At 42.8% G+C, this 19,711-nt stretch overlaps 1 protein-coding gene across 1 annotated transcript; it reads right to left on the bottom strand.

The window, feature by feature from the left end:
* Positions 1-1,426: 1,426 nt before the first annotated feature.
* TMIE (transmembrane inner ear) lies at positions 1,427-19,063 on the bottom strand (the record flags this gene model as incomplete). The annotated part of the gene is made up of 3 exons (XM_010157001.1): positions 1,427-1,533; positions 2,008-2,157; positions 18,946-19,063. Coding segments are annotated over 3 exons (375 nt in total), but the record flags the coding sequence as incomplete, so codon positions are not given.
* Between the last annotated feature and the right edge of the window lie 648 nt (positions 19,064-19,711).

The following is a 19,711-nucleotide window of genomic DNA, read 5'->3' as shown; positions in this document are numbered from 1 at the left end:
GCAGCAGCAAATGAGTGAGTTTGGCTTTCTGCTATCTAGAGGCATGATCCTTCAAACGTTCTGGGATCTACTGATAGCTGGTCCTTACAGAATCAGAATTTGGTCTTTTGGGCAGGAAATCATAGAATCACGGAATGGTTTGGGTTGGAAGAGACCTTAAAGATCATTCAGTTCCAACCCCCCTGCCATGGGCAGGGACACCTTCCACTAGACCAGGTTGATCCAAGCCTCATCCAGCCTGGCCTTGAACAATCCCAGGGATGGGGCATCCACAGCTCCTCTGGGCAAACTGTCCCAATGCTTCACCACCCTATCTCTGGAGAACTTCTTCCTGATATCTAATCTAAACCTTCCTGCTTTCAATTTAAACCCATTACCCCTTGTCCTGTCACTACAGACCCTTGTAAAAAGTCCCTCCCAACTTCCTTGTAGCCCCTTCAGGTACTGGAAAGCTGTAATAAGGTCTCCCCAGAGCCTTCTCTTCTCTAGGCTGAACAAGGCCAACTCTCTCAGCCTTTCATCATAGGAGAGGTGCTCCAGCCCCCCGATCATCTTTGTGGCCTCCTCTGGACTCGCTCCAATCAGTCTATATCCTTCTTATGCCCAGGATCCGGTTGGCTTTCTGGGCTGCCAGCGCACACAGCTGGCTCATGTTCAGTTTTTCGTCTACCACTACCCCCACCCAAGTCCTTCTCCTCGGAGCTGCTCTCTATCCACTCTCCACCCAGCCTGTACTTGTGCTTGGGATTGCCCCAAACCAAGTGCAGGACCTTGCACTTGGCCTTGCTGAACTTCATGAGTTAGGCACAAGCCACCCTCTCCAGCCTGTCCAGGTCCCTCTGGATGACATCCCTAAATCAAAAGATACAATACTAAGCACTTCCATGTGTGATTGCTCATACATGTAAGAGTGCATTAACTAGACCTTAAAGTAGGTTAAGAGAATTTAACTGTACGGAGAAGGGCTTATTCATGCCAAGTGGGGTTAGCTCCAGAGAGTGGTCTGACCATCCTCAGTTTATAGTGTATGTGAAGTCTGATGTAGGAAGACCTCTGAAATATCTGAAATACTGAGATATGTGCAAGTTCCTCCTGCTAAGCACTTAGTTCTGTATTTTGCTGGTGTAGGACTAAATTTCTACAGTTTCACCATTTCAGATGGACTCTTTCACCATTTTCATGGACTGAAGCATCATATTGTAAGTGAAGGAAACTCCCAGTTTTCATGAAGCTACAGACCACAAGGCTTGCAGAGACACAGGAGAGATTAAAATTTAAATAAATAATATTTTAAAAAAAACATTACAAAAGTACAAAGAAAACAGAGGTGAAATGCAGAAAGGGAACTGAGAAGCAGAGAGTCCAAGGTATGATGAATCTCATCAGAAAAGAGAAGCCATAGATGGACAGACAGGAAGGCAGTCCCCTAATTTCCTTGCTGGGCCATTTCATCTTCCTCTTTCACCACAGGCAGGGAGTTGAGAGGTCTGGACTGGACATGACCAGAGAGGGTTAGGAGAGTTTCAGTAGAGCCTAGGGTACAGAATCAGGAAATATGAGTGAGAGGAGCAGAGACCAGTGACAGAAATACTCTTGGCCATCCAAATGGGATGCTATATAAGCTATATATGGGTAATGTGAAATTCTAACAACCATGTTTCTTCTTACTACACCTCCCTCTATGCCCCAACACAAGAACTGGTCCTTAAAATGAATCACTCTCTCTGTAAATTTTAAACATGAACTTCAAATGGATGGCTCTGACTTGTACCAATGGAGAAACTGTCCCTTTCATCTAACTGGTCATGCCTGATGCCATAAATGCTGCAGGTTTGGTGCATAAGAATGGGAACTGTCTACCAAATCATGGCAATATCTAATAGTTCTGTCCAAGGAGCCACTTTGTTTCAGACTAAGGAAGGACCTAGCCCTTTGCATTCGTGAATAGAGAAAGCAACCCCAAAACAAGAGATGGGTCTCATGTGTAGGTGTGGACATGGGAAGTACCTCCGGGAATCTCTGTCAGCTCATTGAGCGGAGGCACAGTCTCCAGTTTGTCTGCATATGTCTTGGCTGCTTGCCGTTGCGCGTATCGTGCCTCAATCTCTTTCTTTGTCCGCGGAATCCGGCACTTGAAGATACAGCAGAGTGTGATAACTGGGAAAAGAGAGAGGGAAGCAAGAGTACTCAGTTTACTCAGCAGACTTCTGTCTAGTACAGGCTGGCCCATTTACAGGAGGAGGCAGCAGGAAGAAAAATTCATTTCAGAAGAGTTTCTTACTGTGGGAACATGCAACCATTTACATCAGTGGAAGTATCTCCTTGAGGGATATGATCACACAGTCTAAAGCAATTGAGTTACCTGAAAATAAAGAATTCTCACTCTTCAGCTGATCTGCGGTAAAGGACTGAGCATGTTCCTCCCACCAAACCCATTATAAACCATTAGCTTAAACTATATATGCTACTGGTGTTTCTGAGCATCAGAACATCAACAACTAAAATTCATTATCTCTCTGGAAACGACAGAACCAATTAAGATGTACTGTCACCCTTCAACACTGCATTACTGTTATTATACCATTTTTGTGGTAGGTATATGCTGGGGCTGTGGACCTCCAGCTGAAGAAAGAGCAGTGAGGAGTTTGGCATGGAAATGCTGTGAACCCTTCAGATTAGATCCAGAACAAGAGCCACAATATACGCTTTAACTGACTCATCCAAATCCATTTAGCACAAGCCAAGAATAGAACCCAGATCTCCTAAATCCCTCCATCATGCTCTTACTATTCATGCTGCTTTCCATGAGCTAGGCTTCATTACATGAGTAAAAAATGCAGCTGGTGATTTTGCTCCTAGAAAGATAAATTTTACCTTCATGCTTAAATTTATACATTATTTCAGAATTTTCATCTGTAAATCTAATCATAATTCAGACAATACATTGTCATGAAATGACTGTTGGTTGGTTTCCTAGAACTGGAATTCACTTGAGTACATCATTGCTTCATCTATGTACTACTTCTGACAACAACAAAGCAGCAACTTCAGGGAAAAGATAGACGAAACAGAAATAAGTAATCACAAAATTAGTTGGCCCATAGATCATAAACACATGTCAAGAAGCATGAGATCTCATGGTGTCTATGAACTTTAGAGTTGCTTTTTGGTGGGTGTCTTTAAAATAGCTAAAGGGATTATTCTATTCTAAATAAAAGCACAAATTTCTAACCTGAGTTCTTAACCTCATTTATATACCTTATGTAAATGGGTTCTGCAGGAAATGGGTGCTTGGGAAGATGCTGTATGATCTGTTTTACATGTTCTGTCTCTTATTTTGACTGGAGTTCCCCCATGCTGCATCAACACTATGAGAAAGGAGCAAGCATCCAGCTTTCTGTGCACTTTAAAAGTCGGTTCATCTCTGGTTTTATATCACCATGAGCAATGTATTAGGCCTTTGAGACTAATCCAAGGAAACGAGGGGAATAATCTGCGTGTTTGGTTCCAAGTGTGAGCATTTCTCATATACCAGGAGTAAAACCATTTTGCAGACAGCATTCACATCACACAGACCATTTCCTGGTGTAAATTTTACTCCCCAGAAGTTTGTCCTGTACCTGTCCAGCCTCTCCTAAGTAAAGAGGGATCGTGTTAACCAGGAACAAACTCTGCATGATCTCTTCATATAACAAAAGGGAAAAAGAAAGCAATAAAACATCTTTCTCAGTGTTCTGAGGTTGGTGTAAAGTTACCAAGGAAGCTGTAGCAGCTTCTCTATCCCTTTGCTGAATTTTGCTGCCAATAATATCACTCCCCTTAAACAGTTTGCTGCAGAGGTGTTGTAGTGGAACCACCATGCTCAGAGCCATTGAAATGTCACAACAGGATGAGACACTTGAAGCTGAAGTGAATTGCCTAAACCAACATGAAATTGTAATAGCCTGTAATTGGGGAAGCAATCAAGATGCTTTTATCCCTGCTCTTCCATGAGGGTCAGCAACAAGCTGGGGGTAATTGAGCTGTAACTTGCCTTACAAAAGGAAAGCAAGGTACCCATATGGTGTTATTGCAGCACAACATTTCTTGCAGCTTGCAAGTGGGTAAGGTACCACATCTGGAAAGCACACAGCTGGGTCTGCCCTGCTGTTCAGAGCAGTGGGGTATCACCGTGCTCCTACCCATTGCCACAACCAATGGATGTCACAGATCTTTTCAGACTAGCAGACAAAAAATATACCCAGTAGCTGGGCAAGGACTCAAGGCAAGGTCATACTAAACATAAATGTGCATTTTTAACAGTGACACCAAGCAGGGAAAAAAATTTACTGAAGGGGAATGGGGTACGTGCTTTTTCTCTGACCACTTCAAAATCAAGATCTATTGTTTTCCTAAAAGCACTCTGGAATTCAGCTAAGCCAGGAAATTCTCTGCTCACATTTAAGAAAAATTTGCCAGGCTAACTAGCACCATATTTCCTGGAGATTGATAAATGGTGAGACTGTCAGCTTTCAAAATAAAGCCCAAAGAGATTGGTCAATGCCATTGAAATTCAAGGACAAAATGCCTGCCAATATCACAGTAGTTAGCACGAAGGAGTAGGGTTTGTTGTATCTCCCACTTCTTTTCAATTGCTAAGGACAAAAATGGTAGTTCCTACAAGATAATCATGAGCTGGGCCTTCTGTTTAACTTTCTCATGGAGATGAAGTGTTACACTGAGGTATTGGTGGCTTATATTGTCTTGGGATGTGAAGTAATTTATAACCAGCTACTGGAGCAAGAGGCTTATGTGTAAATAATACAGTATTATTCCTATCTCCATCCCCCTTGTAAGCTGTGCTCAGTGTAAGGCTCAAGACATGCAGGGGTCTAATTATTGGAATGAATGCCATTATGTTTTTAAAAGAATAGGCCAGTGAATAAGATTTTGGTACAGGAGCTTTAGGTCACTGAAACTGATGTCAGGAAAGATCATTTCATTGCTAGTGGGAAGTTATTGTCTGTTGGGTATCTTTGCTTTTCCCTCCAGGTCAGACACAGGAGACAGAGCGGGTGGAATTCATCTGCTCTGATTTATGTGCCTCAAAGCTAGAGATTATGAACTCAGTCACTCCAGGCTGCCTTTGTCACTGATGGAGAGAAAGAAGCAGCTCTACAGCGTCATTAATCTCATCTTAAAACAGAAATTTAAGATATATCAAATAAATAATTTTATGCAGCTGCCCTTTTTCCCCATTAACTACAAAAAGAGCTTGGAGTGACCACTCTGACACAGGACCATGGAAGAGCTGTGACCCTCTGGAGTGAAAACCAGAGGCTGGACAGTGTGCTCTAGGGCTTCCCAAATGACACCAGATATCTACATTCAGACGTGTGAACGTTCCCTCAGTTAGAAGAGGTGGATCTCACGCTTTAGAAGAGTGAATGCATATTGCATATTAAAAGTTTGGAGTTAGCAACATTTCTGTTGTGCCTGGTAGATACGCTATGTATTTTCCTGCTTCAGACCGGTGAGATTACATTTGCTCCACTGATAATTTATCCATCAAGTGAACCAGAAAGCAGTGTAACCTGTAATGTTTCCTGGGCCTTTGTTGATGCCAAGGCTAACATTATTTTCCACTGGAAGAGCAGAGATTTTTTCATTCTGAAGATGACCTGGGAAACTGAACACGCCTCTAAGGCTTCTGAGAACATCCTCACCATCATTACCCCTTCTGGGGTTTGGCTGCCTGGGCTCAGGACAAGATGAGAAGTAATATAGCCGGTGGCCTTCAAAGGTGGAGTTACAAGAATCCTCAGTGGAGGCTCCCCTTTTCTTCACTTGGAATGACTCGTAAGCTGATGTTCTCACGCCTGGCCCCCACCGGAGGTTGTCTGCAGTGGATGTTGTAGCTGTGCCCATGACAGATCATGTGTCCCATTGACCCAGACCCTGACCCATGGACATGGCTTTCTGGTTCGTTTCAGAGCTGCTTCATCACTACCAACTTGGCTGTGTCTGACGTCAGTTAGATTTAGCCATCATGTGAAGATGGTTGGTAATGGGGATTGCTGCTTAAAAATAACCATTCTTATAAGATAACAGATCAAAAATTGGACTGTGCTCTCTTCCATGAGAGCTCAACATCAAAGAAATACTCTTACAAAAGCTTAGTATGTGACATGGCATAAGTGAGCACATTAACTGATAGGCCTATGTCCTCAGGGTGGAACAATTACAACATAAAAAAACCCCAAACACTATATATAACACCATGAGGGTTATAAGTACAATAAAAGCAGCTTAAACTAAGAGGGGCTTTGGGGGGGGGATATTCATATGTGCAGGAATATTAATTGCATCTCAGTTGAATAGCGATAACTTGATCACTTTTGATTCTGGGTCCATTGGATGAAGTATTTGGGGGATCAATTAGCTTGGGTGTAATTTTAGAATTTTTTATTAGGCTTTTCTTCTGGCAGGCAGATGACCTGACTACAAGTCTTGAATGCCTGTTAGTTCACCAATTCCCTTATTTCCCAGGTGAATGCTTTAATCACACTGCTATCAAACAATATTTAGTCCCCTTTTTTTAATGTTTTGGGTCTCCTTTTCCTTTCCAGGATTTCAACTTTGATTTTAATAGTTGAGAGGTCATCTAAAATGCACCCTGAGTAAACTATTGCCTGTCCCATGCTATGGTGATCTTAAACCAATTTCCATAAGATGCATCAGTGCCTAATTAGCACCATGGAAGGTTCATGAAAATGTCACCATCAAGGCTTGCAATGGTGACATGATTCATGGTTTCTCTGCTATCAAACTACATAAACCAGAAGAAATATCCTAATCAACAAAATGTAGTAGAGTAATTTTTAATTCTCTCAATTTTTTCAGCTTTTCTGTATTAATAATTCATGGCCTTGTGATACTGTGATAGTAAGGGAGCTGCAGAATTACAACACAATCTTTTTCAATAACATGCTGTGGATTGCTTTGCTGTTTGGCTTCTAAAAAATCGTTTTCTCACTTTTTTTTTTTTTTTTTCTTTTTCAGATACCTGACATACACGGTTGAATTCAGCCACCTATTCTGAAGGAACATTTCTGGTTTAAATTAAAAAGTCAGGTCTCATCCTGCACATGGTGTTCTCTTTCCACAGCGAAGATTGAACCTGACAACGTATCAAATAATTTTTCATTGTTTCTGCCAGGCTGATCATGTGAAATGTAATTTTTCAAGAAGGAAACAAATATTTGGTGGTCTTTTATGAAATGGGTATTTTAAAGGAGTCAACTTTTTGCTGTCTGTGATCACAAAAGAGGTATTTTAAGCGATATATTTTCAGTCTTCATCATATACTGACTTGGGAAATAATGAAGAACTCTGAAGATTTTTCCTTTCTGGATTTTTAGCATGGTTGCATTATTTTTACAGGGGGCAATGTCTTCCTAACACTCATATCCAATACTCAGGTTGGAGGAGCTGAGAAACGGCCCCAAAACACTCTCATCTGAATTGCAGTAACAGAGCAAATGTTAAACACATAATTTCCACCGTAAACAATCGGGTGCTTGTGACTAAATAATGGCTGTGTGTTTACTCCCTGTGTATTTACTGGCTAAAACTAATTTTTTTTTTTTCATATTTGAAACAAGCTAAAAGCATACACAAAAGATCATGGAAGAAGCTCTATTGGCTTTAACTAAATATCCATGTGGCCAAGGTAACATGTTCATGGTCTCTTTTTTCTCTTAATTTAAGTGAGCTCAGCTCATCAACAGTAACACCATTGCTTCTAGTTTAGCTGTGCAGTAAATAATAAAATGAAATTAAAAAAGAAAAGAAACAACTTGGTTTTCCTAGGAACTGTGAAAGATGTAAATAAAATATCTTCTCCAGAGACTGCTTGGTGTAATATTTCAGCAGAGCTAAGACTGAGAACTGAAGAGTCTTATAAATTGAATGGAAATTGGCTGCAATACATGGTAGGTTTGTTCCCTTTGAAGCTGAAAAAATACAGTCTGCCAGTGAAACATTTAATTAACATTTAGCAAAGTAGCCTGTGCTGCTTTGAGTTAATTAGGCAGCAGTTCCATTGTTAATAATGCAAGCAATTAATGCAGATGTATTCAATGACAAGTTAACGGCAGCACTTGTGTTTAAATCCACTCTGAAAAGCCTGGAGAGTTGCTTACTATATGACTACAATGATGTTTAAGGAAAGAGCTAAGGTATTTTGGCTGCTAAAGCTACTCCTCATGGCAGTGTTAATAACTGGCTAATTGTGATAATCCAAGATCAGTGAGGGCTACTAAACCCTTAAGAAAATTAATTAGTGCTTGCATGGCTGCTTGTAGAACTGGTCCAGCCTGAGTGCTCAGATGCTGATGATGTTGCTGCTGGTGCCTGAAGCACCTTATTTAAAGACGCCATTGCTCTACCAGAGCTATTGCTCTCCTCTAGTGCCTCAGAAGAGGGCCCTGAGCTGGGCTTTAGAAGGAGGCTTTCCCCTTAAAGGGTGTGCAGCCATCTACAGGGCATATAACAGCACCCAGCTGTGGGGCCCTCAATGTCAGAAGGATATTGATGTGTTGGAGGAAGCCCAGAAGAGGCCACGGAGATGTTTTGAGGGCTGGAGCCCCTCTGCCATGGGGACAAGATGGGAGAGTTGTGGGTGTTCAGCCTGGAGAAGAGAAGATCTTATAGCCCCTGCCAGTACCTGGGGGGGGCTCAAGGAAGCTGGGAGGGGACTTTTTCCAAGGGCAGGGAGTGACAGGACAAGGGGTAATGGGGTTGAAAGGAAAGAGGGAGATTGAGATTGGGCATCAGGCAGAAATTCTTCACGGAGAGGGTGGTGAGGCACAGGGACAGGTTGCCCAGAGAAGCTGTGGATACCCCATCCCTGGGATTGCTCAAGGCCAGGCTGGATGAGGCTTGGAGCAACTTGGTCTAGTGGAAGGGGTCCCTGCCTGCGGCAGGGGGGGGGGACTGGGTGGGCTTCAAGGTCGCTTCCAACCTAAACCATTATGTGATCATGGCTGTAGATTAGGCTGTGACAATGAGGACTCAAGATCCGTTGTCTTCTGGAAAACAGAGTCATGGATGCTAAAAATGTCAGGTTGGAGATGGATTAGATACCCTCTCAAAATCATTCTCATCCCTGTATTTTATCCCACACTATGACTGTTCTTTCAAGGAAAATTTAGTTCTTGGATTAATGTACCAATTTCCTAGGAAGCAAAAATAGGACCTGAAGAACAAACTGGTCTAGACTGCAGTCCCAACAGACACGCCAATATGACTTGAAGAAAAACATGTTTTTAAATATTTCCACCTCTGTAAAATGACCTGAAGCTATGCTGAAAGAACTGTTGTAAGAGGTCAGGGCTGTTCCAATATTTGCTCAGCTATCAAGCTTAAATAAGTCTCTAAATGTGATATTTTCCTGGTTTCTTGAAATCAGGGTCTGTCCACACCATTAGATCATATCATCTGACCTCTCTGCTCATCACAGGTTATTATGTTTAATTACTGCCTGAGTGAAATAACTTGTGTTGGATTGAATCCCACCTTACTCTGGGGAGAGCTGTTAAGGTGTGGACAGTGTGGTAATATTTAATCATTCTCCCTGCCACATATTTCCCAAATTCTCATTTTAATTGATCTGGTTTTAATTTCCAAGCTCTAATTTTGCATCTATTCACTAAAATGATCTTTAGGACAGTTTATTTTTCTTCTTTTCTTTCTGAAGTCCCTCAGTGCTTCAATCAAGTGGCCTTTTGATCTTCTTTCCAATGAGCTAAAGAGAGTTCAGTGAGACTCTTGTTTGAAGACCTTTTTTCCAGCCATCTAACAGAGGTGAGGATTTGGGGGGTTGTGGGTTGGGTTTTTTTCCCCTGCAAGCTTTTGTTTTTTCACCATTTGTTTTCATACAGAGGCACAAACATCTCACCAGGACAGCATACAGAGATCAAGAAACCTTTTTACCTCTCCCTAATGCAATCAAATAACTCCTTATTGCAGCATTATCCTTAACTGATAGCTTTGTGCTGATAACAGTTGATAAATTTCACTTATTTAGTTGCTAAATTTTACTTATTATCATTTAGTCACTGAATGTTTGTTTAGTCTGTAGTTGAGGTCTATATTCCTTTCTCCCAAGCAGAGATCCTTGCTTCTGTCATTCACTGCATTTTGTTTGAATGGATTCAACCAACTCTCTGCACTGCTCCTTCCACCTCTTCTTTTTTTTATTCTCCTGTCTACTGGCAAGGAAGTCAGCTTTAACAGCAGCCACTCCATTTATTCTGAGTTCACCAGTGAAAAATATGAATTAGGGTTGGGATCAGAACAAGTCTTACCTTAGGAGATTCTGAGCAAAGTTCTATTTCTGAGCTAGGAAAACTTGTGTGGGACAAAAAGAAGCAGGTATTCACTGGGAGCGCCCTGGAGCATCCCTGTAGATCTAGCCAGGGCACTTGAGGCCACAGGTCATCTCATTCTGAGGAAGACATCTAAAGCAAGCATTTATTATTCCCATTTGTTCTCACTTTGTCACACTGGATGCCTACCCTGAAGGCATCTCTAGATAGCTGAGATGAGTCATAGTGACAAAGTCCATATTAGATGTTTTGGCTGGCAATCTGAGCTGTTAATTAACAAAACACATGCCTTAATTTAAAAAAAAAAAAAAATCCTGTTTGCTTATTCTTTTTGTGTCTTTCTTGGGGTCCTTTATGCCCAGTGCAATAGCTCCTAAGATGAGGATGAGGTTAGAGCTCTCTAAGCTTCTTTCCCCACCATCCCACCATAAAGACTGGGACCAGGGGTGGGTTTTACCATCCCAGGGAGCGAGAGCTTTGGGACTGAACCCTCGTCATTGCCTCTGTGCAAGGAGAGGAGCTGTCACAAGGAGGAGCCCACACTGCAGCTGCATGAGGCAAGATCTAAGGACAATTGTTTCATAGAATCACAGAATGGTTTGGTTTGGAAGGGACCTTACAGACCACACAGTTTCACACCCTGCCATGGGCAGGGACACCTTCCACTAGACCAGGTCGCTCCAAGCCTTCATCTAACAAGGAGAAATACCTTTTCTCAGGCATTTATTCAAAACGTAGTCAGTAAGCCTGGCCTGTCTTTTCTGTTGAGCTAGAGCTAGCAACAAAACCCAGGATCCCAACACCCACAGTTAATCTTGTGACCTGGGATGATCAAAACCAGATTTGGATCTAGTCTGTGCAGCTCAGACTTGTCTACCTCCTCATGTAGTCCTACAGATACACACAGATTTCAAATCATAATTAACTGCAAGCAATGTATGGCTGCTACATACATTCATTTACACCAGCTGAGAAGCAGGGATATGGGCAGTTATTTACCCTGCCCTGGGAATCTGCAAAATCCCTTTTGTTTGGTGTGAGTTGGATTTTATGTGAGATGATGGACTGTGCCTGTTCTCTACAGGGGGTAGAGAAAACGCACAGGGTGGCTCAGGCATTAAATTGCGTGAGAAGGGCAAATGGGAATTAAAATTATGTTGTTCTATTGACATAACAGTAATAATAAATCGGAACATGAAGAGTTAACCAAGTGGGTTTGCTCAGGAAGGCTGCAAATCTGACTTTCACTTTCAGATCCATAAAGCCATACATAAGTGATACTCGCTTGTCCCATATGAACATCAAGCACATCTGTACCTCATGCACTGGGGTCCTGCCATGCAGACTCCCCTCACAGTCCCCAGCTCCAACATCAGAGTCCATCTGCGCACAGATCCGCTTTCCATCCCCCACTGCCTTGACCATGAATGGTCACCGAGTGGGAGGGTGTTGTGGGAGAAGGGAAGATGAAGGCTTCCAGCTGGTGGGGTCACTCACACAGAGGAGCTGTTTTGGAGTCCCACCATGGTGCAACACACCAGTTCTTCCTCTTGCAGACTCCAGGTACAGCCCCCTCTGTGTGACCTGATAGATGTCCCATTTAAGAGAAGCCAGCCTCAGGCAATGGCATCTCCAATACTTTTTAGCTGATAGGGATCACAACAACTAATTTTGTAGTAGCCTTGGGGTGTGTGCTTGTTTGTGAATGTGCACAATGGAAGTTTAAGATAACATCATTGTACAAAATAAGAGCAGCCTAGGTTACCTGTTGTCAAAACAATCTGGAAGAAAGAATATTTGCTTGTTATTAATCGGAGTACATACAAATGTTCGTTCCTTTGTAAAAGGACTTGTTTTGTGCTGAGCTTGAACTGAGTGCCAATAATTCTGGGGGCTTGGGCTATTTTGTTGGTACACAAGTGCACAATAGCTCTAAAACAGAAGGAAATGTGTCACGTGAGACATGAGATTTCCATTTGAGAACTTGGGCTGAGAGCAAGAGAGGCTCAACCTGTTGTGCCCATGTAAAAGCCATTCCTGTTCCCCAGTGATGTTTTCTGTGATAGAGGACAGTACTTCTCCCCTTGCATCCATCTCTATGTATTATTCTCTGCACTCTGATGAGTGTTCCTCTTATTCTGGGCTGCTGGTGATGCAGTGCCTGAAGATACATGCTAAAGCTTCTGGCAGAAAGCACCATGTGAAGCATCCCTGAGCCAGCTTAAATTATCTGTGCCTCACTGGAAATTCTGCACATTAATGGCAACATCTGGGTAGTTTTGCCATCCAAAAAGTAATGGTTATTTAATAGTGTAAATCTTTTGCCTGCCATTTATATTTCAACACCTGCAGCAAGTTGGTAAATAAAACCTCTAACACTTCAAATTAAACTGCAGTCAGTTAATTACATTCAATATATCTAACAGCTTTGTTGGTGCTCATTAAATAAAACTCGATTCCTGAGAACATGTTTGTACAGTGTGAGCCTCCTTTGTACTCACACTATTTTATACTCCTCTTGAACCTTTGACAAGTTCAGGGGGAAGACTCCCACTTTACACAGGCAGATAAGCACCAGCTTTGCATTCATAACTCCCAAGCATTGCTTCTGATGACAGACCTGCTTCTTCAAGCTCTCATGTCTGGTTACATGTCAGGAGAAAAAATACTGATGCTCATGTCTGCGACTACATGCTACTATTTGACTGGCATGGGTGAGAGTGGGAAAGCATCCCTTACATCTTGCAGAAGGACACAAAATTAGGGAAAAAGGGATCAGAATCGAGCCTCCTACTTGTGCATTCAGTTTCTGCTTTAGTCCACTACTTTGTCACTTGTTATCCAGCTAAGTCCTACTTCCCAGTGGTACTAGACCTGGTGTGGACTACATGTAAGGGTGTGCAGTGAGCAAATTTATTTCCAAGGCCCCAGAGCTGCTCTGGTACCACTAAAACACCAGCATTTAATAATACCAATAAATTAAAGGTCTGCCATTCATGGACATAAAGGTGTCTGAAATCCACCACCAGCTGAGGCAGCTCAGCAGTTCTGTGGCATGATAATTGGGTACCATCCAAAGCCAGCTTGAACAAAGCAAAGGGCATGAGCTCCTACTTGGAACACTGCAGTTGGATGCAAACACAGCTCTGCTGCAAGCCCACGCCACGTGGGAACCTCCTGCTACACTTTCATCCTACTTTCTCCATTCAACAGAGCACAGATTCAAAGGAAGATGGTAAGGAAAGGGGTCTCTCCCTGCCTGCAGTACCTGAAATCATCACAGAATGGTTTGGGTTGGAAGGAACCTTGAAGATCATCTATTTCCAACCCCTCTGCGATGGGCAGGGACACCTTCCACTAGACCAGGTTGCTCAAAGCCTCATCCAGCCTGGCCTTGGACACTTCCAGGGATGGGGCATCCACAGCTTCTCTGGGCAACCTGTTCCAGTGCCTCCCCACCCTCTCTTACATCTGGTTGACACTATACATCAAGCTGGCATGATACAGAAGAAGGACTCTGGGCAGGAGCTAGAGGTATAGTTTCCTCTACACAGCACTGTCCCTACTCTCACCACCCTCTTCATTCCTTCTTCCCTCTATTGATACCTTTCACTCCAGATCATTATGGCAGCAGGGATGTAGAGGCATTTTACCCCCCATCCAGACTCAGTTGTTGGATTGGCTCTGCAGAAATCAGTGGGGCATTACTCAAAGAGGTGCTGCCTTGGTGGGCTGCTGTCAACAGACCTGGGGGTGTATAGAAACAAGGAAACCGGCAGACCTTGAAATCCGGAATAACAGCCAGAGAAGAAAAAACCCCCACAGGGATAAAAAAGTGTTGATGGTGGTTGTGAAAGGCAAGGGTGAATCGAAGGAGAACACACTGGGCAAGCCTCAGGCCAGCTGCTGGCTTTCCCAGGGATGGATCAGGACCACCTCCTCCTCCATCACAGCACTGCAGTTTGCAAAGGACAATACTTCTGGTGCAAAGTCTTCAGTCTTTGTGGATGAAACAGGCTGTGCAAGATTCCAAGGTTATGACTCAATTCCATCCTGTCAGGGTGATAGTGTTGGGCTTCAGTTCTCCTTTTACAGCTTTCACAGGAAAAAAGAAAAAAATAAATAAAGCTAGACCAAGAAGCCAGATAGCATTTCTCCTGAGTATATCAAGTCCTCCTCACTGCTATCTTGTATCAGTTGTTTGTTGTTGTCTCATCAAAGTCTCTCCTAGAGAGAGAGAGATGAAACCCTTGTCTCTTGCCTGCAAGGGGTCTCATCTCTTATCAACCAGCACTCAGAGAATCAACCCAGAGCAGCTGAATTATGCTGGGTGCTGAGAGACCGCCCTGATAAGGATTTCAAGGCACAACACTTGCCAGCCTCGATCTACCTGATTCAAATACCCAAACAGGAAGGTTTTCTTGAAACAAAGCCCAAATGACTGAACTAAAATCTTCGGGGCAGAAGAGCAAAAGTGAGTTGACCTGCTCTGTGTGGTACCTGAGAAACTTTGGTTTTCCCCCCATTCTTTACAGATGTTTCCCCTGTAGAGGTTGCGCTTGCTTTAAAAATGAGCTGTCGTGTGTCTTCTCCAGTTGCAGCAAAAACGACTTGGCATTCTTTCTATTTTAGTATATGAATAAGAATTGTGTAATGATTGAACACATTTCTGAGAGTTATACTTCCAGTATCACCTGAATGAAGTTCTGTATGTGCTATAAAGTTGTATTCTCTACTGTGGGCTGCTTTACTCCCAAAGGATTTTTCCTCTCATGATGAATCTTCTCACAGAGGAGAAACAGGAAAAAGATGGAGATGGAGGGGTCCAACAGATAGAATTCATGTGAAAAGGCTAGCTATAATTTTCTGTAGGAGAGACAGAGAAGTCTGCTGTTAATAAGTGTGAAAACATTCAATCTCTTCTAGTCTCTGCTGGGTAGAGCTAGGAGTTATCCTGTTTGGTTTGTAACCTACTTAAGAACCTTTTTATGAGTTTGAAGACCTCTCCTTATACATTTTGGGCATCTCAGTGGTTTGTGTTGATATATAAGGTGTCTGTATGTGGTTTATATTATTTATTTATTTTGTTCCCTTTTTCCCCCTCCTTAAATAAGGAAATATCTAAGAGTTTTAGATTTGTATAACTTTCTTGCCTTTTATTATGTGATGATGCCATCTTGTGGAAGTTGCTGAGAGCAAAAGTTGGAAATCACACCTAGACCATATTAACAGGTTCTGTCACTCAGCAGGAGCAGGTTTGTGAGATGGAATAGTGCAGAGGATCTGCAGTCGGTGTATTTCAGGTGAGGTACTCCAGTTTGGTCTGTGGCTGCCCTTGGCAATTATCATGCATGGCTGGGACCATACCTTTCTGGAGCAACTATCTCCTATTTCCATTTCAACTGAAAGGAATTCAGTTCAAGTGTTCCACCATCACCCACAGATGAGGTAGCTCAGGGATATTAACTTCAAAAGCATGGCAATTCCTCTCCTTATCCCTATTTACTCCTCACCTGAATTCACATGACAAAGTAGACACACCCTTAAAGCCTTGATAACAAGATGAGATGGTAAACCAATGGGATTTTGTGCAGGCCCTGGAAAGGATGCTCTTTTGTCTCCTAGTGCTGAGGGTTAGTGCTGTTAGAGGGTTGCGCTACCCTCCTGCTCTGGCTGGGAAGGTGTGCCTGAGCCCAGGAAAAGGAAGCCACCCTAAAGCTCTTCTCCAGCTCTTGTCCCATTGGAGTACATTGTCGCCTGGTTTTCTGGACTGATACCAAGGCAGCCTCCAAGAGCTCGCTCACAGAAAAACCTGTGTCTGCTCCTGAGAGTTGAAACTTGGCTGGCAAAGCTGGGGAACCACCAGTGTTTTGGGGATCGCAAAACAGCGGAGGACGAAGATCTTGCTGGAGCAAGATACAAGAATTTGGTGAGAATTGACTACATAATTCAGTTGTTCTAATGTCATTAGGTTGAAATCCTGTTTTGACTTGGATCACGGACTTAGTTAAGAGTTGCTGTCTTCACTGAATACTTGTTTCCATAAAAAAACCCCCAAAAAACAACAAACAGCTGGTCCAGTTACTTTTAAATCTCTTCTGTTCACTGAAAGAAAGCATCTTCAAATGAAAAGGCTGTAATAGAGCAGCAGAGCCCTAAACTGACTCTATTCCATGTTGTGATGTACTGAACCTATTTATCTCTCTGACAGTCAGCAAGCCAAAACCCTGTGACATCCTAGGAAATACTTTCCCATCCCTACAGTAATATATACCTTTAGAAGGCTGACATAATTGATTTTGTTGTACTACCTGTGTGTGTGAGTGAGAGCTCAAACCTTAAAGCAGATGCTACTTTATGGAATTGCACATTACTATTTGTTTGCTTGTCTAAACACAGATCCTTAAAAGTATTTTAGTTTCTCACCACTCACTGCTTTCAGCACTTTCAATATGTAGGCAGTAATTTTGTGCGTTGTTTTTCTATAATACATTTAATTTCTATGCTGTCACCAGATGAGTAAGCTTTCATGGGTGTCTGCTTCTTGCTACCAAAATTTTAGGGTAACAAAACCCCTTATTTTCTTGCCTGCAAGCAGTGCACCACCTGATGTGTTGATTTCCTAGTATGGGAGATTTTCCATGCTTCTAACCCTAAATAACCTGGTGATGATGCTAGAGTCAATTTTTAACGAAAATCAAAATAATCAGACTCACTGGGCGAAGATTTCTTTGTAGTTTGATATCCCTGAACCAAGAAAAAACAGCTAAATAAACCCCTTTACCAGTCTACTTGCATTCTAAAGCTCCTGCTGTTGGTTTTGATGCCTATTTCACATGGTGTACGGAGTCACTAGGGTTAAATACTTGGCCGCGTTTACTTTGCTCTGTGTAGTTTTTTGTGATTGTCTGCAAAGGGTGTTGTGGCATGTGGCAAATTAGCATAAGCTTCACTGATTGAGATCAGGCAAGTTGTAGGAGCAGTTGTCCCTCAGACTTGGGGTGTAGGGTGTGGTGTTTGCCCAGAAAGGGCAAGGAGGGGAAATGAAAACGGAGGAATATGCTTGCACTTGCTTTGAAAATGTGGATGTCTGGTTTAAAGTGAGCATGGGAACACAACAGTAAGGCTATCAGGGAAGGACTGAGACAGGCTACCCGCAGCAGCCAAAGAGGTGGCTGTGGCAACAAGAAGAGACTTGACTCACCCAATACCTGCAGAGACAACAGGCAGGCTGCTGTGCTCTTTGATTAGATTAGGGCTGCACCTAGATGCAGGTTTGTCAGCAAATTAAAAAGCAACAGGGACTAAGACACCTGAGGTTTTCCTTTATTCACTTTAAAATGCTTCATTGCTCCACTTCATAAATTAATTTCAATAAGCAATTAGGGCCACAAGCCAGAATGAGAAGAGAACGGTAAAAAATGTACAGATTTATATATGCCTAAATCTGTTTGGCTGGATGATGTCCTTCCTGGAGTGTGTAAGGATTTGAGGTAATCTCTGAGTTGATGTGATTTACCTTCAGGGAATGGTGACAGACTTTGTCCCTCTGCTCACCTGTCCCTAACAGGTAAAATTGGAGGTTTAAGGGAATTGTTGATGAATCGTTGTAACTTTGTTTGCTGTGAGAAACAAATTAGTTATATGCTTTGCAAATGTCTAGAAAGTAACAAGAAAATGGGAAAGAAACATATTTATCAAGTTTGACCCATATCAAACTGATATAATTTTTTTTTTTTTATAAAGTTATGGTTGGCTCAAGGAGAGAGTAGAAAATCCTTCCTTTGAATTTTGATAGGGTTATGATAATGTCCTAAGCGATATTCTCATAAGGAAGCTCATGATAGTAACTTGCAATGCACATTGAAGCTGCCCTACACTTTTCCCAGAGGGTGAGCTGCAAGGGGATGAATCTGGATGAAGACACTCAAGGTGGGGAATTGATCATACCCAGACAGATCCTCAAAGTGTGCTGGGAGAGTGACTGATCCCATGCCACTGCAGTTACCAGGTCTGAGCTAGTGGCTTCCTAGTGCCTGGGTCAAAAAGGGGGGGGGTGGGGGTGGTTAAGTCCTGAAACCCATGCTAAAATGAAGTGAGAGTCTTGGCATCCAAATTAGGAGTTGGGGACGTTAATGCCAGATCTGGCTCTGATAACAGAACTCCGGAGGCTCCTTATCTCAGCATGTGGGAGAATACCACAAGAGGTCATATATGGTTGTGTGGCAGGGCAGGACCCTGTCTGTAACATGCATTTGGGCCTGGAATGTGGTACTGCAGCTGGCAAGAGTCCTGGCTGTGGCACAGTCCTATAGTCTCTCTGCTGCTCTGGGATGCCACCAGCTAGGACCTGTTGATCAGTATCTTGCCAGATGAAGCCATGGCGGTCCATCTGTGGTTCCTTCAAAGACCCTGCTTGCCACTCCCTGCTGCAAAAAACCCTAAACCCTGTGATGCCAGAGACTAAAGAGCCTCAGCCTGTGACCTCCATGGCCATTTGGTATGTAGTCCTCCAGGAACAGGTCCTGCTTGGGGTGATGCTGTGGTTGGTGCAAGGCAGAGAATTATGACTTACTGACTGCCAGGACAAAGATGGCAAAGATACCAATCACCTGCCAGAGGCGCAGCCCCCAGATCACCACCGTCTCCGAAGTGACAGGGTCCGGTTTCTTTTTTGGGGGTTCTGTGGTAGCCTGGGAAAGACGGAGAGAAAAAAAAAAAAAAAAGGGGTTTAAAATTTGCAAGGGTTGCTAAAACAGTCAGAAGGATGCCACTAGCATAGGATGATTTGGAATGGAATTTCCCAGTAATCTGGAAATCTTTGAGGAACAGAGACTTCATTAAAGAGCTTGTATCTAAAGCTTTGCTGTTCAGAAACTAATCTGAAGTATTGCCGATTTTTTCTTGTTATTTCTTAAACTTCCAGCTTTGTTTGAAGGATTCATCTCCTGGGGTCAAGGGCAAATTTCTTATATTTTGCATTCCTATCTTTGAAAAATATTTTTAACACTCAGCTGCGAAGTACAACATGGCTTTTTTCTTTTTCTTTTTTCTTTTTTTTTTTTTTTTGAAAAAACCTCTCCACAAGTTGCAATGCAGAGGTGTCTTCTCTGCTAAGGCTAGATGAGAAGGGAAGGAGGAAAAGAGCTAGATATTGGGGCGCAATGAGAACCAGCTGTTTTGTGAAGATGGGAAGCTGAGGGGACAACACAAACATCAGGGCAGGGGGCTCATCAGAAAGACCCCATCCCAAGGGGAGCATGGTGAGCCCAGTGTGACAGCCAGGATGAGCAAAGAGCCCAGGTCACCAGACATGTCCATAGTCATGAGGGAGGTTCAAG

The sequence above is a fragment of the Eurypyga helias genome, unplaced genomic scaffold, assembly GCF_000690775.1.
Source record: "Eurypyga helias isolate BGI_N326 unplaced genomic scaffold, ASM69077v1 scaffold2378, whole genome shotgun sequence".
NCBI classification, from domain to species: domain Eukaryota; kingdom Metazoa; phylum Chordata; class Aves; order Eurypygiformes; family Eurypygidae; genus Eurypyga; species Eurypyga helias.
Note: the sequence above shows the minus strand (reverse complement) of the source record. Positions and strands in the feature narration are given on the sequence as shown.